General features: G+C 43.6%; 1 protein-coding gene across 6 annotated transcripts in view; it reads right to left on the minus strand.

Annotated features, from left to right (window-relative positions):
* EXOG (exo/endonuclease G) overlaps positions 1–25024 on the minus strand; it is a 30344-nt gene extending 5320 nt beyond the window's left edge. Inside the window, exons 1-9 of one of the 6 annotated variants that reach the window (XR_007479550.1) lie at positions 24831–25024; positions 22873–23022; positions 17273–17412; positions 15696–15772; positions 14756–14870; positions 3958–4459; positions 2349–2397; positions 1537–1636; positions 1338–1441 (exon numbers count right to left, since the gene is read on the minus strand). Coding sequence is in view for 4 of the 6 variants with exons in the window: in XM_049715573.1 (XP_049571530.1) it covers positions 3998–4459; positions 14756–14870; positions 15696–15772; positions 17273–17412; positions 22873–23022; positions 24831–24993 (1107 nt within the window). In the remaining 2 variants the exon portion in view is untranslated. Of the gene's footprint in view, positions 1–1337; positions 1442–1536; positions 1637–2101; positions 4460–14755; positions 14871–15695; positions 15773–17272; positions 17413–22872; positions 23023–24830 lie in introns of those variants that run through there. The other 5 variants (XR_007479549.1, XM_049715572.1, XM_049715571.1 and 2 more) reach the window with 5 other exon arrangements.
* Between the last annotated feature and the right edge of the window lie 1001 nt (positions 25025–26025).

Consider the following 26025-nt stretch of genomic DNA (forward strand, 5'->3'; position numbering starts at 1 on the left):
GGTGGCGCAGTGCTTAAGAATCCGCCTGCCAATGCAGGGGACACGGGTTCGAGCCCTAGTCCGGGAAGATCCCACATGCCGCGGAGCAACTAAGCCCGTGTGCCACAACTACTGAGCCTGCGCTCTAGAGCCTGCGAGCCACAACTACTGAGCCCATGTGCTACAACTACTGAAGCCCACGCACCTAGAGCCCATGCTCTGCAACAAGAGAAGCCACCGCAATGAGAAGCCTGTGCACCACAACAAAGAGTAGCCCCCACTCGCCGCAACTAGAGAAAGCCCGTGTGCAGCAACGAAGACCCAAGGCAGTCAAAAATAAATTAATTAATTTTAAAAAAACCATAATGGAAAATATAAAAAAAGAACGTATATATATGTGTAACTGAATCACTGTGCCGTACAGCAGAAATACAACATTGTAAATCAACTATACTTCAATTTAAAAAAAATAAAACAACAACAAAAAAAGTGAAGTGCTGTGTCTACAACTTACTTTTTTTTAGACAATGATTTACTTTTAAATGGTTCAAGAAAAGAACACCAATGAGACACAATATTGAGGGAGGGCATTCATTGCACTTTCAACTTTTCTGAAAGCTTGAAATTATTCAAAATAAAATTGCAGGGGGGGCAGATTAAACTCCCTAGGCTACTCTGACATGAGCCAAACATGAGGCGCACTGGACAAGATGACCCTCCTGTCCTATCTAGCCTGAGAGCCTGCTGACCGAGGCTCTGTGTTCGGGTGGGGTCCCAGCAGTGTGGCATTAGGCCACATTGACCCCTAGAGTGCCATGCACTCAGAGTGCCGTGCACTCAGAGGGGACCAGCCCTTGGCCGAATTGTCAAGTTCAAGAACATGGAAGAGAAGCCCATCCAAGCACCCCATCTCCCCTTGCCCCAAATTATACAGAGTGTGGTACATCCCACTCGGCCCTCTGATGACCTGAGGGTTGGTCCCTGAAGGTGAGGCTGGACTGGAAAAACAGCACTGGATCCCGTGATAGACCATCTCCATGATGACACCCAGAAAAGCAGGCCAGACGAAGAAGCTGGGCATGGGCGTGGGCAAGAGCAGGGGTTCCATGGTCGATGTGAGGCCACCCCTGACCAGCTCCACCAGAATGAATTAGAGGCTCAAGGAGGAGAGTGAGGGCCCAGAAAGGGGAAGGGCACACAGGGTGGATGTGGTAGGGAGTTAGCAGGGAACAGAGCAGCGGACCCTGGGGTCGGGGACAGGCCGCTGACGGGAAATTGGAGATTCGTCATGTTAACGCCAATGACATTTATGGACTCACGATCAAGGCAGGGAACACAGACGACATGGTAATACTCACAGTCACTCCAAGAGCAGGGCTGCAGGCTGAGCCCAGCTCTGTAGGAAGCCATTCATTCCCTTGAGATCAGACTCTGTATCTCCTGCTGGGCTCTATTCTAAGTCCTGAAGGAGGGACGGAGGTTTTCAGTCATTTGAAGATGGAGTCACAAGTGCAGAAACACTAGCAGGTAGTTAAGGGGCTAGCACACCCATCCTACCTTTGCCACTTGTGTAAGGTCCCCCTTTGCTGCATACGATATAGGCGAAATAGTCTCAATCCACAGACCAAAGAACCTGAAGTCTCTAAAAACGATGTTACTGCAGGTGGAGAGAGATTAGGGAGTGAGTCCCTCGCCCCCAGACGGGTGTCCCAGCAGCAGAGCCTGGGTCCTTCTCCCTCGGCAGCCTCCCTCAAACCAGGGGCTCCCTGAGCATAAACAGAGTGGAAGGCAGAGTCCCAGGTGCAGCCTGAGACCGTGGCAGGACCCGGAGAGGGCCCGGCTGGATGGTGATTGGCTCAGGTCAGTAATGAGGTCCTTCTTTGACCAGAGGGACACACCTGATGCTGGGGGGAGGTCTAGGGCTCTGCTGCATCTGAGTCCAAGTACTCAACAGTCCCACGGGGGAGGCGGAAGTGATCTGATCCAGAGGAAAGTCCTGAGCTCTACCCAGTGTTTACATTTCAAAGTTTGTTTTGGAGGGACTCTTAGTAGAAGTGCTGAGACAACAATTCAAGCATCACTTGTTGTATATCAACAAAACTTTTACATATAATAATGAAGATTGGGAGATGCATTTTTTTTTTATTATAAGTAGTTACCTCTTTTTCACAATGACCAGGTAGCGTTTTTCACAGGAACTAAAAATGTGTTAAGACACTTTAATTTACTGATCTAAAAATCAAGACTTTCTACCATCGAGGTGGAGGCACAGGAGTGAGAACAGCATGGGAATAACCCCAAGGCTGCTGGATACTGAGGTCAGAGGAGAACGTAGTGACAGGCTCGGGGCACAGTGGACGGGGACTCACCTCTGGAGATGGGCGGTAGGACCTCTCCCACAGAGCCGCCCTCGGGCTCCTGGAAAAACACCCAGACCCCACTGTCACCTCTTCAAGAAGGAGAAAAAGTAACAGATTTTTTTGGTCACAGTGACACTTTGGCTCTTTCTCCTTGAGAAGAAAAAGACTGGCACAAGCTAATGGGGAACAGTGGGATAAAACAGGCCGGTATTAACCGGGCTGAAGTGTTCTGACCCCCCAACTTCTTTCTTGTTTACCCAAATAAAGCAGAACAAGATCAACCACTCTCATCTTACCTTTATCTTAACACCTTGGCATTTCTGTTAGAGACAAACACAAAAACACCACAAAAACTGTTCTGGTAACACCACTTGGAAAGACAGTACTGACAGGACACAGTCAGACAAGTTCCTGTGCTCTATTTGAAGATATATTACTGCCTGCACTTATGACAGCCCATGAAAGGATTCCAAACCCAAATCTAGAGATCTGGTCAGAAAACAGCCACTGTTTCCCCCAGAGGTAACTGTCTTTGGGTCTTTGGGCCAACCAGGTAGACAGGCAGGCACAAAGGCGAGCAAGCCATGAGCTGGTGAATCTGTGGGCACAGACCCTTCTAAGGTTCCTCAATCTGTAGAACAAAAAGCCCATCTGGAAAGCAAGGAACACATCGATTTGGCACCAGCCAGGCACTAGAAGAACTGCATTTCTGAAGGCCAGCAGGGACTCAGATAAACCCCCGGAAGCACTGTCCTCTAACGTTCAAATACCTGTGACTGTTTCTTCCCAAAGAACAAGGAGAGTTCAAGTCAGAGGACATTCAAGTCCCTATGGCTCGACTGCAGACAAGAAACCAGACCCCTCTTACCAAGCAAGCCCCAGGATCACAGACACCCACGGACGTATGTCCTTGAGCCTCTGTGTCAGGGAAGATTTTAACGTACCCCATGTTATATGCCTCATTCCTTGTGGATTACTTCTTTGGGAAGATGAACCTTGGGCGAAATACTTCAGCTCTCTAAGCCTCAATTTCCTCATGGGTAAAATGAGGATAGTGGTGTTTCCCTCAGAGGGTAGCTGTAGGATAATACGTGGAAAGCACTTAGCTTAGCATACAGAACACACTAAGTGAGCAGAAAATGTAGTTGTTGAGTGCTTCTGCATAACAGAAGAGGAGGAACAGCAGGTCCATGAGAGGAGGAACAAGAAACAAATATATGATACACGTGGTCAGGACAATGCATAGAGGTTATCTAAAAGCCATCTCTAAGACCAGCTCAAGTCCCAGGGAAACAACACGTACAATCTTGGGTTCCAAGAAGGCTGAGCAGATACTTCAAAGACACTGTACGATTTGGAGGCAGAAAATATAACGCCTTCACATACAATACATCCAGAGAGACACGCACACAGCGTCATCCCGCAGACAGCCCTCCTGTTAACTTGACACAAGACCAGCCCGTGATCTGCATGCGTTAACAGTTTCCTTAGTTTCCCACGTCAAATAAAATACCAACCAAAACATCTGACATCTTTTGGGGAGAAATTTAGTCCGAAATTTAGGATTACATCATTTTAAAACAAAGCCACTAAAATACAGTATCTGAAGAGGCCGCACCTGCTTCATTACAGATGACATCACGCTTCTGAGACGTGAACTACGAGGACTTTCTCTCCAGGACTCCTGACTGCTCCTGAGCTTTGAGTTCTTCCAGCTTCTTCTTGTAGCGAGTCATGAACTCCTCATCAGGTTCAATGCCTGCGTTCTGCAAATTTTCCATGACCTTTTCCAGTCTGAGTACCGATCGGGCTCCCTCAATCTTTCTTGTGCTCAGGTACAGAGTGAACTCCCTGAAATCCAGGAGCTTACAGGTGTCCACCGAGCAGATGTTCTTGATGTCACTAGTCCTATCCAGATGAGGGAAAAACACCAGTCCTGACAACTTCTCCAGCTCCTGCAGGCTCACCTGGAACTCACTTAATTGGGGCTGGAAGCCAATGGCCTTGTTGGGCACCACGAAGGCCCCTAGTGCCAGGGGCTCAGCAGACCTCGGGTTTCTGCGCGCCAGGATCACCTTGTAGAGGTGGGAGGGCACCGCCACATTGTCCTCGCCGATCACCTAAAAGCAAAGCAGCCATATTTGCGATGCTAATTTGCACTAGCAAGTCCCAAAGTTTTCCTGAAAAGCTTTAAGATGCATTTCTGAAAATGTACTTACAAACTACCCCACCCCATCCCCAATGGATTTAAATTCAGCTGCCAAAGGTAATAATAACCAAGACACAGACTCACAGAGAAGATGAGCATTTAACAGGTAGATTCTGATTGTCTTTAAAGCAACACCACCCCAAAGAGCAGGGGTCCCATTCTCTGCCCCGTCTGTAGGACAAAGGGGTGTCAGGAGTGAGTCCTGGGTTTTTTAATGGACATGAAAAGGTGTCACCTTCTGTCTGTCTCATAATCAGCACTTCTGGGGCTCCTAACATTCAAAGGTCAAAACGGCCAGCTTGGGGAACTCCCAGCTCTAGAAATAAAAATATGGCCTTGGTTTATCAAATTCGCTAGGGAGCTAAACAAACAGCCTTTCAAGAAACGCCCAGACACACCACATCAGTATTACTATCTCCAGTATCACCTAGACTGTGGCTCATTTTAAAAATTACATTAGGTAAATGTAAATGCTGTTTGCTCAGAGTTCTGCACACTCTTGGGTCTGCTATCAAACACAGAACCCCTGAATGTGTCATCAAATCAGACACTTTGGAAAGGTATCCACACAACGAAAAAGCCAGAGCCAGGGTCAGGCCTGAAAACAACTTGGCTGCCTGTGGAGGCTGGCTGTAATAATGAAATAACACTGTTATGAAACCTTTTCGAATTTCCTTCCAATTGGCTTAGAAGCCATTATCTGCTTTCTGGAAAAGAAAAAAATGAACGTCCATTTCCTTAATGGTCTCCAATAAAATGACACAATCCAGCTACAATATGCTTGTGGTACTACTGCTCCTCCTGGGCCAGCCTTTCCTTGGCAAGAGGCCTCCCTTCCAGGCCAAGCCCGCTCGCTGTGGGAGGCCCCGCTGGGAGCCCAGATAAGGCAGAGCTAAAGTACCAGAGCTACAGAGGATTCTTTTCTGCTTTTCCCAAGCTCCTACCCACACGGCGCACAGCCTAACAACTCCAAGGCCATCTGCTGCCTAACACGCAGGGAAGTCCCACAGCCAAGGCCAACTGCAGGGCTGCAGGGAAGACCCATCATTCCACAGGAATGATCTCTGTAACTGTCTTGGAAGTTAGTGAAAGTGGTTGGTCAGGGTGCAGTTTAGAGTAAGGTTTATGAAACTACACAACCTACAGACACAAAATCCCCCGCTGCCGCCCAAGAAGTCATTTATGCATGCTCTTCAAGACCAAAAAACACGCTGAAGGTGAGCTCGATGGAGTACACAACTAGCCCACAGATCACCAAGAGATGTTAACTCAACACTGCAACTCAGAGGTCCTGTGCCCGGCACTGCTGGAAATACGGAAAGGAATAATCTTGAAAGTAAATGCCGCTGGCGCTGCTCTCAAGAAGCTTCCCATCCAGGAGAGGAGTCAACACCCACAGCCTTCACTGCAGGCAGAATGTGGTGAGACGCTGATACGGAGCATCAGCAGCAGTGCTGAGGGGGTGGGTGCAGGGGAAGTCAGGGACCGGAACTGACGGTGTGGCTGCACCTGAGCCATAGTTTACAAGGCGGGGTGGGGGGTGGGGGGGAGGGCGGTTAAATGGGCTTCAGGTGGTCCAGGCACTAACTAACTAGCTGGGGAGCCAACAGTTAAGCAAATCCTTGGTGCCCCCTGGTGGACATCCTCCATCACGGCAGCACAGATCTCAGACTCCAACTGTCAGGAGACCAGTCACTTGATTATTTTCTCTCCTCATGGACTCTGTCTACAAATGACAATTCTCAAAAATAATTAATTGGTTAGGCCATGTGCTGCCAACCAGAGCTTCTAACCAGGTTTATTAAATTCCAGCCAAAAGTAAAGAAGCTTGACATATGAAGATTCATGGCTTTACCTCATGGAAATGTACCATTTCTATTAGATTTTCAAAAACTCTCACATAGCTAGAGAACCTCTAATATTACTTTCGAGAAACCTCACGGACACAGAAATTCCTAGTACGAACCACAAAGTGTGACTCTTCCACCCATGATGGTCTCAGAATATTTCAACAAAGGGGGCGTAAAACACTATTATTCCCAGAAATAAAGAGAATAATGGAAACCTTAGCCACTATCTTCTTTGGTTCAGTCTGCTTTGTTCTCAGGAAGTAAACATCTTTAATCTGCCTAATATAGGAACCAGTCCTATTTGGAAACTCAGAACCCTCATCGTTTCTTCCTTGAATTTAAAACTTAAAAAAAAAATCCTGAAATATTTTAAAGCTATCTTCTTCTCTGTAAACAACTCAACCTACATAATAAATCCTTCCCACTTCCAGGAAAATTAGAAGACTTTCAGAAAATGTTTCTAGAAACTAGGGTACTGAAGCAGAATGGTTCAGCAGATTGAAACCCCACAGACCTGAGGCTTTGCACGAAGTTACAAGTCACAGCCACTGGTATCTTCTTTTTTCATTCATAAAATGGGTAATAACAATCCCCAAGCAGTCTATCTCATAGAATAGTTCTGAAGATATAAAGACACGTTAAAAAAAAAAAAAGATTTTGAAACCTGCAAGGCCTATGTAAAAAAGCTGTTTTTGTAGTGGATATCATTCAAAAGACAGAAATGCAATTGCATTGGTACAAAAGATGGTTCTGCAGAGGGACAGTAGGGAAACATGGGATCAAGCAAAATTAGACCAGTTCAAGGTGGACAATAGGGTTTCAGGAGAAGAAAACAGGTTGGACCCAAATGATGCCCTAAACAAAGGACTCGAGGGCTTAACGTGAACCAAGTCTTTAGTATCAGTAAATCAGCAATAATCCTTTTCATATAACATTTAGGTATAAAAATACAAAGGAAATCCTTGCTGCTGTTAAATTACCAAACAGCACTCAACAACTCTTGTCAAGGCTGTAACAAAAGCTGGGAATCACTAGAAAATACAACATATATAACAATCATAAAGCTGGCACTTGCTCGCGACCTGAAATTAGTTTCCGTACGTGCTGGCCTGCGCTCGTTCCCTCCTATCCAAGAGACAGAGATGACAATTTGCTCCCCCATCCCACCCCCAACTCCACACACACAGAGCTGGGCCTTCATGCTGACTCAGTGCCAGCAGAGACTGGCCGCAAACGGCACCCAGGCTAAGCCTGCCCTCTGTCATGTCATATCTGCAGCAACTGTGCCTTAAGTGAAATAGCAAGCAGCATCGTGAGGAAAGAATATGTACCTGCAAGACTCAGACAGATGTATCTGGTTACGTTCCCCTGGTAAGACAAAAAAAAAAAAGAAATCCCAAAAATAAAACTGTTGGACACATCAAGAGATGAAGCCCTTAAAATAAGGGTCATGCCAATCAAGTGAAAGAAAGAGACCATGACAGTGTGATCAACAGGGAATCTCTACCTGAGAGGCTGGAGGAACAAAAAGGGAGGGAGTCACAGGGGTGGGGAGTCAACAGGGGTGTGGCAGCCCCGTGTGCTACCGGTAAAGCCTCTGCGGGAGCTCAAACCCTGGGAGACGGTGCTTCTCACACTAGGCACCTGTCCTGCGTAGGGGTGGGAGATGCCAAGCCAGTGAAACAAGCACAACTTCCCAGACTCTCAATTCTACTGAGCAATTTAGGATGGGGGTGAGGAAATATTTAACACATAAAAGAATTTATTTCAATTAAAACTAATAGATATGGAAATGAAGATTGCATAACGATAAAAGAGGAGATTTCAAAAAAAAATTCCTGATCACTATAGCTGATACCTCAAGATCCCTGGAAGCATATTTTCGATTTCCTCCCCCTCCAGGAGTTGTAGAAGTTTGGAAAATAATGCTGTAGAAGGAAAACAGACTGATAAGTACTTCTAACATCACCACCACCACCACTACAGGGTTGTCAAATCTGAAGCTCACTTTCTTACCAGGTCAATTATAATGTTCAGGCCAGGATCTTCAGGTATGTTTCACTTGTCTTGATTCACTCTTTTCTAGAAATAGGCACATGGATGACCTAAGCTATAATAAAGGGGGTGATTCTGATTAGAGCTGTCAGATGACTCACTGATAAAATCACTGCTACCAATCTTCCCTCAGGCTCACATTCACTCAAGTCCTATGATGCTGTGATTCCTTCCTACATATTCTAGCAGAGGTTTCTGCCTGGCTATACGGAATCCTCCTCTTGGCCCATTTTCTTTTCTTATTTTTGCAGGCTAGTAAATATCACTTGTAACTGCTCTCCATCCACATCATTTTTTACCTCCTGGCCTTAAGCTTCTATATATGAAGAGCACAGCAATCCCTTCACTGTCGACTTTTGAGAGCTTAAAGAACAATGCTACGAATGACTGGCAATTCTCATACAAGTAGAGAGACCCACCTTTGGATTTCCCCCTTGACAATTACTAGCAATGTGACTTGGACATGACCCCTCAAAACCTCAATTTCCTTGCCTATAAAAGAAGATAACCACTGCTTGTTTGTAAGAGCTGTTTGTGAGGACTGACTGGGATGGCGTGAACAAAGCTACCTACATACTGGGTGGTATATATGGCCCTCGATAAATACCAGCTCATCTGCTTCACTTCCTCCAAAGTATACACATATATGCTTCATTACCTAGACAGAAAAGTAAATTAATATCTCGCTTTTATTAGCTACATCCTCCTAAAATAAGGTTCGGAGTATAGTTGTAAACAAGAAGTAAATACTAAATGGATGGATTTAAGAAAACAAAACATGAATTGCCACACATAATTGCAAGATATTCTCCGGGAAACAGGAATTCATGATTCAAATACATATTAATTCCTTGAGAGGAAGAGACCCACCTCGAGGGCTGGGCAATGCTGTGTCCCCTTTCTCAGCATCACTAAAGGACATGGTTTTATCCACAATGATTTTGTTATGAATTGCTAGAAAATAACCTGAATTTTTAGCTGGGCATTCAAGGTTTCTACCACCTGGTGCAAACCTTCCCTTTTATTATTATTTTTTTTCAAAACAACTTTTTACTGAAGTATAGTTGATTTATAATGTTATATTGTATTAGTTTCAGATTTATGGCAAAGTCATTTAGTTTTATACATACACACACATATATATTCTTTTTCAGATTCTTTTCCATTATAGTCATTACAAGATATTTAATATAGTTCCCTATGCCATACAGTAGGTCCTTGTTGTTTATTCTTTCCTTTTATTTTCGTCTTCTTCCTTATACAAGTGCTCTAATCCAACTGTCTGAGGGACTTACTATTTCTCGGCATACAACCTACCTTTTCCTACCCCTTCCCCTTGCCTAGCTTTGCCTCCCATGTCCATTTTCCTTAACCAAATTCACCCAAGTTTATACGTGTATATATTTGTACGCATATATATAATATTTTTGGCCCAACTAAATTCCTAAAATGGTGAGCTCTGAGACAGTGTTTCCAATTTAATTTACTAAAGTATCCTATTTTGCTTTCATGCTAATAAATATACTAAAGATTTTTAAATTTAAAATTCCACCTGAAATCAAGTTTGATGCCAAATCTAACAAAAGCTATAATAGAAATTGTTAGTGAAAAACATAAATATGTATATAAAAGTAGATGACACTTTGATATGATTCCAAGAAAGATGAAAAACTACATACCCATCGAGGGATATAGATTCCTATCAACATTCAACTTTATGTACACATACATAACACACAGAGTTATCTGCTTCCTTTATGACCAGCGTCTACAAATCTCCTCAAAAAGCACTGGAAGGACTTCCCTGGTGGCGCAGTGGTTGAGAATCCGCCTGCCAATGCAGGGGACACGGGTTTGAGCCCTGGTCTGGGAAGATCCCACATGCCGCGGAGCAACTAAGCCCATGTGCCACAACTACTGAGCCTGCGCTCTAGAGCCTGCAAGCCACAACTACTGAGCCCGCGTACCACAACTACTGAAGCCCACACGCCTAGAGCCCATGCTCCGCAAGAGAAGCCACCGCAATGAGAAGCACGTGTGCAACAAAGAGTAGCCCCCGTTCACCGCAGCTAGAGAAAAGCCTGTGCACAGCAACGAAGACCCAATGCAGCCAAAAATAAATAAATAAAATTAAATTTTTAAAAAGCATAGGAATATCGAAGATGGAGAAAAAAGGTCTTCCCATCAGTGTGCCACTAAAGGCAATAGAATTCACATACTGTGTTTTCTGGGGCTTTCTCCACCCACTAAAAACAGCTAAAAATAAATGTGGTGAACACACATGACGAGGCAAACAGCAGACCGAGTACTCAAGAATCAACTTGTCCAGATCTTGGTTTCTAAATACCAATCCCCATTAAAATGAACCAAGAGAAATGGATGATTCCAGAGTTTGCCCAAGATGAGTCTGGAACATCCTGTTATGCCAGAAAGTAGGAAGTGCAGAGAAACTTAGTGGAGTCCTCCTCAATATTACAGGTATTCAGAGCTTCTGCAAAATCTGAGTACAAGTTATTAAGTAAAAGAACTGATAAAAGTTGTTGGCTCAAAGAAATTAAGAGAGAGAGATGACTCCCAGGGTGTGAAATAGAGGATGAAGGGAGAAAGTAATCAAGAATGTAGTTTGAAGCATGTCATTTATAATTCCATATACAATCCTCCCACATGAGAGGTACTTAAAGATTTGCCGAATTAAAGATTTGCCAGTGTGAGCATGAATAGGTCCTATCAATTAATACAGACATGGAAAACTAATGATATAGGTTCAGAGGCCCAGAATCTGAAAGAAAAGGCCTAAGACCAATAATGCTTTAAAATAAAAACAAAAAAACAAGACCGTTACTCAAAGTATACTCTTCAGGAAGCTGATCTTGACGGCCCTCACACATTCATCATTACGACACTAATTAGGGTAAGAAGAGCTGACAGGTCTCTTTCGAAACTCTCTTCAAGGCTACTTGAACATGCCTGAATATCATTCACGGATCAACGATTTAGGAGAAGTAAGGTTAAGTCTTTTTAGTGGTTAGTTTTACATATTCCAGTGTAATAAGAATTCTGGTCTAGAAAAGATATACTAAAAGGTATATACATATATATTTGTTTCATTCTGAATTAACTGCAAATTTAAAATGTGTAAGGATGGCATATGGAACACGTGCACACCCTTCACCCAGATTCATCAACTCGACATTTTGCCCAATTCCCTTTATCACTCTCTTTTTCTATTTTTTCCCTAACCCTTTTGAAAGTAAGTCATAGACACATCTTTCAGGATGTGTCTCCTAGGAGCAAAGACATTCACTTACATAATCACAGTACAATGATCAAAATCAGGAAATTTAACACCGATAAAATATAATTATCTAATCTATAGACCTCAAACGTTACCAATTGTCTGAATAAAGTCTTATTTAGCAACTTTTGTTTTTCTGATCTAGGATCTGATCTAAGATAACACAATGCATTTTGTTTTCAGCCGTTTTAGTCTTTAGTTTTTAGTCTCCATTAACCTGGAACAGTTAATTTCTCAGCCTTTGTCTTTGACAACACTAATATTTTTGAAGAATGTAAGTCAGCTCTTTCACGGAATGTCCCTCAGTTGGGGTTTGCCTGATACTTCTGCATGATGAGACTCAACATTATGCATTTGGGGCAGAAATATCACAGAAGTGATATTGTATCCTTAGTGCATCAAACCAGCAAGTACAATTTATCAGTAAGTCCCATACATGCAATATTAACTCTGATCACTCGGTTAAGGGGGGGGTTTCTCTACTGTCAAGTTACCATTTCTTGCTTTGTTATCAATAAGTAATTTGTGGAGGGATTCTTTTAGATTATATAAATGTCCTATTCGTCATAAAGCTTCTACTCTCTAGTTTTAACATCCACTGATGATTGTTTGAAACACATTACCATGATGGCTACAAAATGATTTTTCTCTTTCATTCTTACAAACTTATTAGTTGACCGTCCATGGTACACAGAAGCTTCTCCTTACACCCATGTGTTTACTTATGTATTAAGATATGGATTCCTATTTATTAGTTCTATAACCCATTTTATTTTGATGTCAAATAGTTCCAGACACGTTAAGTTAGAACTCCATAAAGCTGATTCCTGTGTTCTTTTGACATGTCCTCACCATTTCTTTGAGTACTTACTTGCTTCCTGGCACAAGATGTTCCAGTTTGTACTTTCCCTGCACCATCCCTGGAATCAGCCATTTCTGCAAGTGCTGGGTTCTTTCAGCAGGAGGTGGTTTTTTAGAAACCAAGATCTGGTCTCAGGGTACACTCATTGCTAATAGCATATCACTGCTTCTAGGCGCTTTTAGCAGACAGATAATAAAAATTATATCCAACTTAAGAAAAACAATATATTTCCCACGACAGCATGTGGCCAAAACATATTTAACAGAAATATTCACTCACACACACACACAAAAGCTGTTTCGTGAAATGCTCTTAACTAGTGGTTAACTGTCCCTTTTAAACCTTGTACACATTTTTCTTCTACCACACAGTGAGCTAGTCATACAAATCTTTCAATTTTATGAAAACAAAGCCCACACAAAACTGTAATTTGATCATTTAAGGTGTGGAAGTGAAAGCTGGGAGAACCTATTTTCCAAAAGTAAGAGTACAGAGGATTTACCAGAGCTCAAGAATAATTAGTATTCGAAAAATAAGAGAACACAGGGAGCTTCAAGGCACTTCTTCCTTCTAGTATTACAAAAAATATGAAAATAGCAAGTTGGTGAGAGAGATTACTCTGCTTGGAATACTAACTCCGTTGCCACTCCTTCACTCCCACAAGAACCCCTGGAATACTGAGGGCGTGAGCACCTGTGTGAACACCTGGAGACTTACACATCACTGCTCATCAGAGCCAGACGGGCTGATGATAAGCCAGTCCAGTGGGACAGAATACACCCTAAAATTGTTCTCGTTTTCCTAACTGTTTCTTGGATCATTCAGTTTTATCACAGACCCCCTTAAGTAACCATGTAACCTAAGCAGCATTTACTAAACATCTACTAGATGTTCCCCCCCAACACACCTCCTCTTTGACTTTCCAGGAAGTCCTTCAATCCCTCTCCTTTCACTGACTCTATCACCTTTCTTCCTCCTCACCTCACTTCATTCCCGACCCTCTGTAGATCTCACAGTACATCAGTTCAGCCACCCTCTTGGCAGAATCCTTTTTTTTTTCTTTTTTTTTTGTTAATTGGGGTATAGTCGTTTTATAATGTTGTATTAGTTTCTACTGTACAGTGGAGTTCCCTGTGCAATACAGCAGGTTCTCATTAGTTATCTATTTTATACATATTAGTGTATATATGTCAGTCCCAATATCCCAATTCATCCTACCCTCCTTTTACCCCCTTGGTGTCCATATCTTGGCAGAATCCTTAATCTCAGGCATAACAGAAGCTGTCTACAGCTCTCACATCACTAATTATACTCTCTTATATCTTCAATCTCCCTTTCCTTTAGTTCATAAAGTTCTCATATATCGTGCATGTAAAAAAAAAACTTCACCTTTTTAAAAAAATCCAAGCATCTAGAAGAAAAGCTTTTCCTCCCATTTATTCAACTAACTGCAATCTGGATGTCTTCCTGAATTTTTCCCTCTTCTTCACCCAAAAAGTGAATTTGTGATTACTCTTTCCTGTATTCCTCTATGCCTCCTCACTCCATCTGCCTGAGTTCAGCCCGCATCTGTAACGATACCTAAACCCCAGAATTCTGCTATTGATCTTAAGTGTCCTGCGCTCACACCGTCCATCCTCTGGAGTCCCCGTGCTTCCCTCCTGACTCAGTTCACTCTTACCCATCGAGATCTAGCTCAAAAATCTCCTTGGGGGACTTCCCTGGTGGTCCAGCGGTTAAGACTCTGCGCTTCCAATGCAGGGGATGAGGGTTCAATCCCTGGTCGAGAAACTAAGATCCCACATGCAGCAGGGCCAGAAAAAAACATCTCCTCCTCTGTGAAGTCTTCCTGACCCCCACAAATAGGGTTGGTCAGTTCGTTCCGACACCACTTCATCTATGCGTTTATACATCAGATCACACTTTAACATAATTAACTGATAACATGTCTATTTCCCCTTCTAAACTGTGAGCGCCTTGAAGTCAATGCTTGCTTTTTAACCCATCATTTTATCCTCTATGCCTATCATTCCAACAGGTGCTCAATAAATCCTGGTGAATAAATGAAATTTAAAAGTAGAATAAAGAATGAGATTATAATCTCACGCAAATAACATAAGCTTGAATATTAAAACACGTTCCTACCTGGTAACTAACCGTTTTCCTTCCATTGCTTCCAGTCTGAGGTAAGGTCAGCGGTCCAGATACTACCCAGACGTCCTCAAACCTCTCTGTCAGTTCTCGACAGTACATTTCCATTCTGAGAAACAAAGCAAAAAGATGTGTGATATTCTCACACGTAAATGTAGAAAAAGCAGCAAACCGTATCAAGTCCTTAGGAGAGATACCAAGAATATTAGAGAAATCAGTGTAAGGAGAATATGGCACAAAACACTACAAGCATATAAGCAATGTTCTTCCCAGTGTGTTTACTGCATGGAAAAACTCTAAAAATACACGCATTTATACAACTACCTACATTTTCCTGTGTGTGCATTCAATGTACAGTTTATAACTGAAATTTTGTTTTGTTTCCTCATATTTTTCTATGCCCTAGTTCTCAAATAAACTTTTTTCAAGAATTACATATCATTTCAAAAAGTTGATATATCGTTTTTATGTAACTACTCCTACTGTAGGACAACTGGGTTTATCCTGACATTTCTTAAATAATGCAACATTGTATTAATTCCTTAGAATAAATTTCAAGGGCCAGAATTATTTTACTGAATAAATATTTTAATGATGCAAGTGGAGATACAAGTGGAGAAATACTTTCAATACAAGTGGAGAAAAATACAGTATCCTCTGCCTATAAACATAGTGTTCTACTGTCTCAGTAATAATATTTTTAGTAGTTTCTTCCAGAACTTGACTTCTGACCAGAGGAAACATGACCAAAATGGCTGGCTATGTTCTGAAGTCTATACTTCCAAATCTAGCAAAGAAAACTAGTCCAAAATATTTATCTTCAGTAGTTTTAACATTTGAAAAAACAAAGGCAGAAACAGATGCTAGGCACACACACTCCTGTCACATCACTCATCTCCCACAGAATCACATTTTTAAAACTCTCACCCCTCACCTGTTCCAGTAACCAGCATTATTATCAAAATTCTGAGGCACGATATTAGAAAGGTAAAAGGTTTCAGCCATGGCTTTCTGTGAAAAGAAATAAAAACAGTAACTTGCACTGAAATACTTTTCCCTTTGAGAGAGATTTTACAAAGCAGAGATAACCAGCTCCTCTTTCATACCTTAGCTCCAGGCAATTACAGCAACTATCTGTTTAGATAAACGAAAGCCACAGCTACTCCTGACAAAAAGCTCAATAATGATTATTCAGAATAAGTACTATAACAAAAGAAGTAGTTTGGTGTGCTGCTTTTCTTCACAATTTATAAAATTCAAACCAATAATGTAGACTATGAATGAAAAATTTCCAGTATAAAGCTAAAAGGTGAATTCTAGTGCTAAGCCTCTGGCAGAGGGTTTCTCAACAAAGGGCAGCTTTCAGGCGCACAGTTGTATTTAAGTAGTACAGTGCAAACACATTAGTTCAAGAGTGGCACAGAAAAAGTCCTATTCTTCTGAATTTCTAGCCACCATGTGTTCATTCCTCTCACACTTCTGACCTGTAAACCCAAGGCTCTGTCTTTGGATTTCCTTTCATTGATCTACACTGCCAAGGCCACCAAATACCCTCTTGTCAAACCGTGGTTCTCAGCCTTGAAGGCACATTGAAATAACCTAGGGAGCTTCAAAAATATCGATGCCTAGGTCCCAACCCCTAGAATTTCTGATTTAACTGCTCTGGGTTACAGGTCTGGGCATCAGGATTTTTTAAAACTTCCCAAGTAGTTACAATGAGTATCCAAGGTTAAGAACCACTATCTTAATGATAATAATCACCAATTCATGCAATAAATGCCAATGTCAGAAAAGACATTTCCCACCTTTTTTTGGCAGAGAAATTATCCTAAATTAAAGGAGGCTAGAGAGACATGACAATTAAATGTAATATATGATTCATGATTAGATACTGAATCCAAAAAAAAGTTGTAAAGGACATAATTAGGAAAATTTGGCAAATCTGAGTGAGAACTGTATACTGGATATTATTGTACAAACATACAAAAATACACTTGTACACATTTCTTGGTATAATGATACACTTGACATATATTCAAATATCCTCATCTTTAGACAATACAATCTCCCGAGCAATCTACTTAGGCATGAAGTGTTACAATGTCTGCAATTCACTGTCCATGGTTTAAAAAAATGCATATATAAAATATATGTATCAAAATGTTTTCGCTGTACTATCCTCAACTTTTCTACAAGTCAACATATTTTTTCTGTGTTCTTTTTTCAACTTTTCTACAGGTCTGAAATTTTTCAAGATAAAAATGAATGAGTAGCTTTAGCTCCTATTGGCTTTCCAATTCCCTTTTTCATAGCATTTAGTTTTCCTCAACCTGTTTAAAAATGTCCGAGCATCTAAGCAAAGAAAGGAAGTGAAGTCAGGAAGAAAAATACAAAATAGGGTATGAAAACTCTCAAGTGTTAGGGTTTGGCTCCTAGGTTTTTAATTTCCAAGTCCCATGGTACACATAATACCAGCCCTGTGTTCCCATCCCTCCCAAAAAATATGCCTACAGATGAGAATTTGTTATCTCCTGCTGGAGCCATGTGGCCTCGTGACCACCCACTGCCAACATAGTCCTCGTTGAAGGCACTGAAGGTTGGAGGGATGTTGGGATCTGGCTTGAATTTACAGTGTTTTCTGTCTGCATCACCTGAAGAAAAACATACAAAATGGTAAGTTACCAGTGGTCAAATCTCTCTCAAGATTCTCTAAGCAAGGCAAGCGGCTTGCTGCTGGCTGGTAGCTCTCTGAGCAGTTAGTACTTAGTGACAGCACGCATGTCTCAAGTTCCTGGGATAGTTCGGCTACTTCACCTGAATTTAGCAAGGACTAGTCCAGGAAAGAATGTTTTTCATACAGCGCAGCTATCTCATCTCATATACTTTTGTTTCTGGCCTTTCAAGTTAAAGGGAAAAATCCCTTGGATGGTATCTATGTAAAAGCAATGACCAATCAAATAGCTGAGCTGTACAAAAAGCTTAGTTACTAAATACACTCTTGCTTTTTAAAAAAGACCCCCACGGGGACTTCCTTGGAGGTCCAATGGCTAAGACTCCGTGTGGGGTGCGTGGGTGCGATCCCTGCTCAGCAAATTAAGATTCCACATGCCGCGTGGCTCAGCCACAAAAAAAAAAAGACCCCCATGTATTGTATGTTGTACAACGGTATTTGACAAGTTTATACGTACTGAAATAATGGATATATAGACACAAAACAATCTGTTCTGGGCAGGCACAGCCTAGAGGAGGGAGAGAGTGCCTCTGATATCTTGCTTACTGCCTCTTACGCCGTGACAAAACAAACATTTAGGTTATGAGATCAATCCAGAAACTCCTGACACAAAATATCTGAGCACCACACAGGAGAGGCAAAATCTCAAGTTTACTTATATTCTGATACCTCCAGAATAGTTTGCCACCGTGGACACCAGCGAATCCTAACACTATGTTTTCCACTGTCATTAGGACAGGCCTTGTTAAACTACAAAAATTATGAGGACAAATGGAATATACTCAGGCTGCTACTCAAAAAAGTGTAAAACGGGGATTAATGAAGTTACTGATTCTAATGTCATTTCATTCAATCAAGAAAAAAATTAAATTATCAGACCCCAAGGTTCAGAGTAAAGTATCTAATGTCTAGCTTCTTAGAATCACCCCATAAAAAAAAATAATAATAACTGTAAACAGAGAATTACTAGTAAACTTCTCTAAGTGTCATTACCATTGGAATCGCTTCCTGGTATGTCTGGTTTTCTTTATCTGGTGCTCACTGCCCTTGAAAAATCATTTGGGGGCGGGGGAGGGGGGGACTTCCCTGGTGGCGCAGTGGTTAAGAATCTGCCTGCCAATGCAGGGGACACGGGTTCGAGCCCTGGTCCAGGAAGATCCCACATGCTGCAGAGCAACTAAGTCCGTGCGCCACAACTACTGAGCCTGCGCTCCAGAGCCCGAGAGCCACAACTACTGAGCCCTTGCGCCTAGAGCCCATGCTCCGCAACAAGAGAAGCCACCGCAATGAGAAGCCCGCGCACCGCAACAAAGAGTAGCCCCCGCTCACAACTAGAGAAAGCCCACATGCAGCAACAAAAACGCAACGCAGCCAAAAATAAATTAAAAAAAAAGAAAAAGAAAAATCATTTGTGGGAATTTCCAAAATCCTAGGATGAAGATGCCTTCCTGAAGAGAGGATGTAAACTTACTTCTGTCCAGTGTCTGGAGGCATTAGCAGTGGAGGACCACAGTAAAGCAAGCTCAGGGTTTAAGGTTCCTTGATCTGTACAGGCTACATGGCTTTGGGCTACAAGTCTGCATGACAGCCAGTTTGTGGTCTCAACTTCTCTAGAACAAACTTTTTATTTTCCTTTTTGATCCTTGTCTGCTCAGTGCCAAGGCAACCTTCCGTGTAGTTCCCTATGGTGGGCAGGCAAGTAAGTTCTAGTTCACCCATCCCCGAGGGTGCAGCCCTCTGGGGTTCCAGGTTAACGTGGGAAGGGTCTCCGGTAAGATAATCTACCTTGGCTGAGCCCTAGGTCTTGCCTTCAGTCCCCCTCACCCCATAAGGCTGCAGAACCAAAGGCAATGTGGCTTTGGTTTACCCGGGCCACCCTTACCCCTCTGGATTCTGGCGTTCCCCCAAATATTGGCCTGGCAAAGAAAGCTCTACTATCATGTTGCCTCTTCATGTTTTGTTTGTTTGTTTGTTTTTAAAGCCAGGATCAGAAGCCAGGAATCCGGCTTCTGAGACTTTTTTTTTTTTTTTTGGCTGCGCTGGGTCTTCGTTGGGCCACATGGGCTTCTCTCTAGTTGCGGTGTATGGGCTCCAGAGCACGTGGGCTTAGCTGCCCAGCGGCATGTGGGGTCTTAGTTCCCCAACCAGGGATCAAACCCGGGTCCCCCTGCATTTGAAGGCAGATTCTTAACCACTGGACCACCAGGGAAGTCCCTCTTCATGGTTTTTTTTTTTAGTGATTTTTTTTAATATATATACTTTTTATATACTACCAATAACATTTCTTGTTGTTTTTAGCAGGAGAGTTAATCTAAATAACTTAGTCTGTCATAACTAAAACAGAAGATGCTTTACACTAAAATAAGTAAATCACAGGTACGTTGCTTCTTGTTTTCAAATATTAACTAGCTCTATTTTACCTCAAAATTACACAGCTCATGTGACATACGATATGAAACAGTGCTTTTTTCATATGCCTCTGAAAATGATAACTTAACAGCAAGATAAAATTAGTAAAGCTGAAATTCCATCTTGGGAAAACTTTTGTATTTAAAGGAAATTTATCAGGCTTGAGACTAAATCAAGTGAGTTTCTCTTGATGTAAATTCATAATCAGTTTCACCTGCTAGGACACAGTTTATGCTTACATCAGTTTCCTTCTAGCGGCAAGCATATTCCAAGCCTCCTGCCATTCTGCTGGTTAATGCGTACTCTATAAAGGCACACACTCATCTTAATATCAGCATTTTAATATATTTAAGCATAGCATGCACTGTAAAGCAATGGAGAAATAATCTGTGGGCCATATAGCAAATTAACAGGCAAATAAGAGAATGGGAATAAAACAACTATGACAAAAAGTAATATCCTTAATGTAAAAACGAACTCCTACAAAATTCAAAAAAGAATATCCCTGGGACTTCCCTGGTGGTCCAGTGGGTAAGACTCCGTGCTCCCAATGCAGGGGGCCCGGGTTCGATCCCTGGTCAGGGAACTAGATCCTGCATGCATGCTGCAACTAAGAGTCTGCATGCTGCAACGAAGTCTGCATGCTGCAACTAAGAGCCCACATGCCACAACTAAAGATCCTGCATGCCTCAACTAAGACCCGATGCAGCCAAAATAAATAAATAAAATAAATATTAAAAAAAAAGAATATCCCTATTGAAAATCGTAAAGAAAAATTCACAAAGAAAGAATAATTCACAAAATATTAACCCTCCCTGGTAATCAATAAACGCAAATAAAATCAACTAATAAATTGGTAAAGCTCAATAATGCTCATTATGTGTGAGGGCTGGGAGAGACAGGACAAATAATGATGGTGGGAGTGTAAATTGGAGTAGGCTACCTAGAAGCTAATCTGACATTGAATAGCAAGATCTGGTCATCTTAATTACAGGAACGCACCAAGAAACTTGAGGACAGGTGAACAGGCTCACACACCTGCCTGCCTCTCCAGTCTCATTTCACATCACGTTCTCCCTTGCTCCAGCCACACTGGCCTTCTTTGAGTTCCATAACCGAACCAAACTCTTCACATTGGGGCCTTGAAAGATGCAACGGTGCTTCTCTTTCCCTGCCTGAACGCTCTTCTCCATACCCCCGCTGCCCACCCAACTCCTCTGCCTGAGTGACTGCCATCCACTCTTCAGGCCACTTTCTCAAAGAAGCCTCGTTAATCAGTATCGGGTTCTCCTGTTATAATCTCCCATCGTATTCTTTACTGTTCCTTAATTATACTATCCCAACTTGCAATCATTTTTCCTTCAGAACAGTTATTGCCAATTGTAATTATACATTTATGATTATTTGATAGGTCCACCCAACCCCCTCCCCAATTCAAAGTGCCTTGGGGGTAGAGACCATCTACTCTGGTCACTGATATAACCCCAAGGCTCAGCACAGAGCCATGCACAAGTAGGCATTTAAAAAGCATTTGTGGGGCTTCCCCAGTGGCGCAGTGGTTGGGGGTCTGCCTGCCGATGCAGGGGACGCGGGTTCGTGTCCCGGTCCGGGAGGATCCCGCGTGCCGCGGAGCGGCTGGGCCCGTGAGCCATGGCCGCTGAGCCTGCGCGTCCGGAGCCTGTGCTCCGCAGCGGGAGAGGCCACGACAGTGAGAGGCCCGCGTACCGCAAAAAAAAAAAAAAAAAAAAGCATTTGTGGGCAGGCCCCGGTGCAGACCTGGCCAAGTCCAAGAACCACACCATGCACAGTCAGTCCCGAAAGCAGCACAGAAACGGCATCACGGAACCCCGATCACAATATGAATCTCTTAAGGGGGTGGACCCCAAGTTCCTGAGGAACATGCGCTTTGCCAAGAAGCACAACAAGAAGGGTCTGAAGAAGATGCAGGCCAACAACGCCAAGGCCATAAGTGCACATGCTGAGGCTATAAAGGCTCTCGTAAAGGGACTTCCCTGGTGGCACAGAGGTTAAGAATCTGCCTGCCAATACAGGGGACACGGGTTCGAGCCCGTGTCCGGGAAGATCTCACATGCTGTAGAGCAACTAAGCCCGTGCGCCACAACTACTGAACCTCTGCTCTGGAGCCCGCGAGCCACAAGTACTGAGCCCGCTAGCCTAGAGCCCATGCTCCACAACAAGAGAAGCCACCACAATGAGTAGCCCCCGCTCACCGCAACTAAAGAAAGCCTGCGTGCAGCAAAAAGACCCAACACAGCCAAAAAATAATAATAATTTAATTAATTTTAAAAAAAGGCTCTCGTAAAGCCCAAGGAGGTCGAGCCCAAGATCCCAACAGGTGGCAGCCGCAAGCTCAGTCAACTTGCCTACATTGCTCACCCCAAGCTCGGGAAACGTGCTCATGCCTGCATCGCTAACGGTTTCAGGCTCTGCCGGCCAAAGTCCCAGGCCAAGGCTCAAACCAAGGCCAAGGCTGCAGGTGCAGCTGCTGCTCCAGCTCCAGCTCAGGCTCCCAAAGGTGCCCAGAACCCCACAAAGGCTCTGGAGTAGAGACCTTTGTCTGCCAATGTGAGGACAGAAGGACTGGTGTGACCCCTGGCTGCTGTCTGCATGGGGCTGGTGTCCTCCTGTGCTATTTGTACAAATAAACCTGAGGCAGGAAAAAAATAAAGCATTTGTGGACGTAATGAATGAGTGGTGCTCATTCCAAGAATATTTATGACAAAGCCTCCAATTCATGTGTCAAGATACAGATCCTCTCAACCCCTGAGACAGCCTGGAAGGGTCTAGGGTGCCCTGGCTGCCAGGCAGGGTCCATTTATCTAGTGAGCCAGACAAACACCATCATTTTCTAAACGTGCTGTAAAGTAGAGATGGTTGAAATTATTAATAATCCTCCTTGTTTTAAATTTGGAAACATCTTTCATCAACGCCTTTGCTTCTAACCACCTACCCGTTATCTTGCTCTTGGATATATGTTCAAGAACCCATCTAGGCACCCGCTTTGACTGATCATAAGACAAGGCATGGTTAGTGTAGCACCTTGTCTCTGTTCCAGTTAAAGGGAATCCAAATTGTTCTAAGAGAGCCCTTTCTGAAGAACCTAAAAATGAAAAACAGGGGAAAAAAATAACAGTTAGTGACTATTATTAGGAATAAAAAATTATAAGGAAGGGGGTAAGACAAAGGACTGACTCAACAATTTAATCAACCAGGTGATCTCATTTTTGCAATTACTTATAAAGCAAAGAAAAGAGACAGTAGGCAAAATACTGGTTTTGCCTATAATCAGTTGTATAGTTCTATCCAGGTAAACTGTAGCTATTTCATTAACTGTTCTTTTTTTAATTTAAAAAAATTTTTTACTTTTCCAATTTATTTTCTAATTTATTTATTTTCTTATTGATTGATTGATTGATTGATGTGTTGGGTCTTCTTTGCTGCCCGCGGGCTTTCTCTAGTTGCGGTGAGGTGTGCAGGCTTCTCAATGAGGTGGCTTTTGTTGCTAGAGCGCAGGCTCAGTAGTTGTGGCGCACAGGCTTAGCTGCCCCGCGGCACATGTGGGATATTCTTCGACCAGGGCTCGAACCGGTGTCCCCTAGCATTGGCAGGCGGATTCTTAACCACTGTGCCACCAGGGAAGTACCTCATTAACTGTTAAATAAGGACCTAATCTTGCTGGTCTTTCACATCAAATTTTCAAATCTCTGCCCCACAAAGTACAGTGTATACAAAAGCAGCAAAGGGAAAACTCCTGTCATTACTAGTCATTGATATGATTAAATGCACGACAGCCTATGTACTCATTATGTTCTAAGAGTTAATGTGGGGACAAAAGCACAGCCTTTTAAATTTTTTTAAAAGACCATCGTTCAGGGGCTTCCCTGGTGGTGCAGTGGTTTAGAATCCGCCTGCCAATGCAGGGGACACGGGTTCAAGCCCTGGTCTGGGAAGATCCCAGATGCCGTGGAGCAACTAAGCCCGTGTGCCACGGCTGCTGAGCCTGTGACCCCGCGTGCTACAACTACTGAAGCCCATGCGCCTAGAGCCGGTGCTCTGCAACAACAGAAGCCACTGCAACGAGAAGTCCGCGCACCGCAACGAAGAGTAGCCCCCCGCTCGCCGCAACTAGAGAAAGCCCGTGTGGAGGAACGAAGGCCCAATGCAGCCAAAAAAAAAAAAAAAAAAAAGACCATCGTTCACTGACACTCTTCCTCAATGTTCTGGTACTGAAGCAGAGATGTGTGCTGCAGCAAGACAGTGGTAAAACTGGTATTGCTTCTCCTAGTGGGAGAAACCAAGCACGCACGGAACAGGGAGTCGGTTTCCAAATAATTCTCTCTTGATGCGCTCTCCAGGCTTCAACCCACCAGAGTTGCTCTCTTCCTAAATGCCAAGTATCAGGAGGAGCAAGTTAAATTAGTGTATCCGAGCATGAGCTCATTTACTTTGTCAAATATAAGGTACACCTGGTAACCTGCGGATTTACATACTTTGAAGAAGGGCCAGCAGGTATTCTTCATTTGAACGATGATAAATTGAGGACAGTTAACTGATCTGCTAAAACTGTGTGTTCATTCGTTCATTCATCCATACGTACTGGATGCCAATTATGTACCAGGTACCGGGCTGGTGGAGAACAAAACTGACACCGTCCGACCGCTTATGGAGCTAACAATCTAGGGGAGGACATAGACAATAAAAACACACATGTCGGGGTAGTATATCCCCAGGGGGAAGGAAGTACACGGAGCAGGCAGGTGAGACGCAACGCCGGGAGAGGAAGCCGAGCCGGGAGACTGCACGGCAGACGACCAAGGGCCTGGCGAGTGGAGACAGCGCGCGTCCATGGTTACGGCTCCTGACCGAGGTAGCAGCCCGGGCCCGAGACCTGGGGGCCCACACACTCACCGTCCGGCTCCCTCACCGCCAACGCTGGCTCAGCGTCCTGACTCCGGAGGAACTGCACGACAGTTAGCCCGGTTCCCACAGCGCCCGCGACGGCTCCAGCCACGAAGCCACTCAAAAAGCGTCGGGAGCCTCGGAAGCGGGAGGCGAAAGCTGTGGCAACCATCTTGCCCGAGACGCTAGCTGTTTGCCTTAGCGCCTGCGCACTCCAAGTCAGCCGCCTGAAAGCCAATCGCAACCGCGGGACCAAGACACGCATGCGCTACCTGGAGTCGCTGGCCCTGAGCCTCTCAGGAGACGCCGGAGGACAGAGCGCAAGAGCGCGCCCCCTGGTGACAAACCTGGAGGCCCAGGAGCGTCCCGGCTCCATCCCTGGTCCCCTGGGCCGGGTGATGGGTGAGAGTATGACACTTTGAAGGCTCGGTATGTGCACATACAGTCCTGAGAAGAAAATACTCTTAGTCCCGTTTAATAGGTGAGTAAACCACTTGCGCATGCTTACGCTAAGGTCCTCAGAACTGAGATTCCAACTTAGGTCTGATTCTAAAACCTCTGCCACATTGGATGGCCTCATGACACGTGGCTTTGAAATCGCATGGTACACAAATCGTAACTTCTAAAGATAGCTTGGCATCTCCTAAGGAGTTTCTTGACAAGACAGTACTCCATGGTGGTTTAGGACCCTGAATCAGAGCACAGGGGTTTGGATCCCCACTCAACCACTTTCTACCTTTCTGTTTCCTCTTTTTAAAACGGGAATAATAATAGTAATAATAATAATACTTATTAGACCATAGGGTTCTTGTGAGGATTAAAGGAGATTAACCATGTAAAGCATTTAGGGAAGAACCTGGGGCATGTCGTTAAGTGCTCTGTTAATATTAGCAATTTTTATTTAGGCAGCTCTACTTTATCTTTATAGAATATGGAATCCGGATTGCTGAATGCCTGCTGTCAAAGGAAGGTTATATGTTTTATGTACTCCCATTCACAAATAAATAGGTCTTCTTCATTTTGCAGCATAATCTCCAGCATTCCATGTGGATTTAGTTCACTAAGCAGGAGGCCAATTCTAACAACCAACTTAAGTGTAGACGTTGTTTTGGGCTTCCCTGGTGGCGCAGTGGTTGACAGTCCGCCTGCCGATGCAGGGGACACGGGTTCGTGCACCGGTCCAGGAAGATCCCACATGCCGCGA

Source organism: Orcinus orca, chromosome 10, assembly GCF_937001465.1.
Source record: "Orcinus orca chromosome 10, mOrcOrc1.1, whole genome shotgun sequence".
Lineage (NCBI taxonomy): Eukaryota > Metazoa > Chordata > Mammalia > Artiodactyla > Delphinidae > Orcinus > Orcinus orca.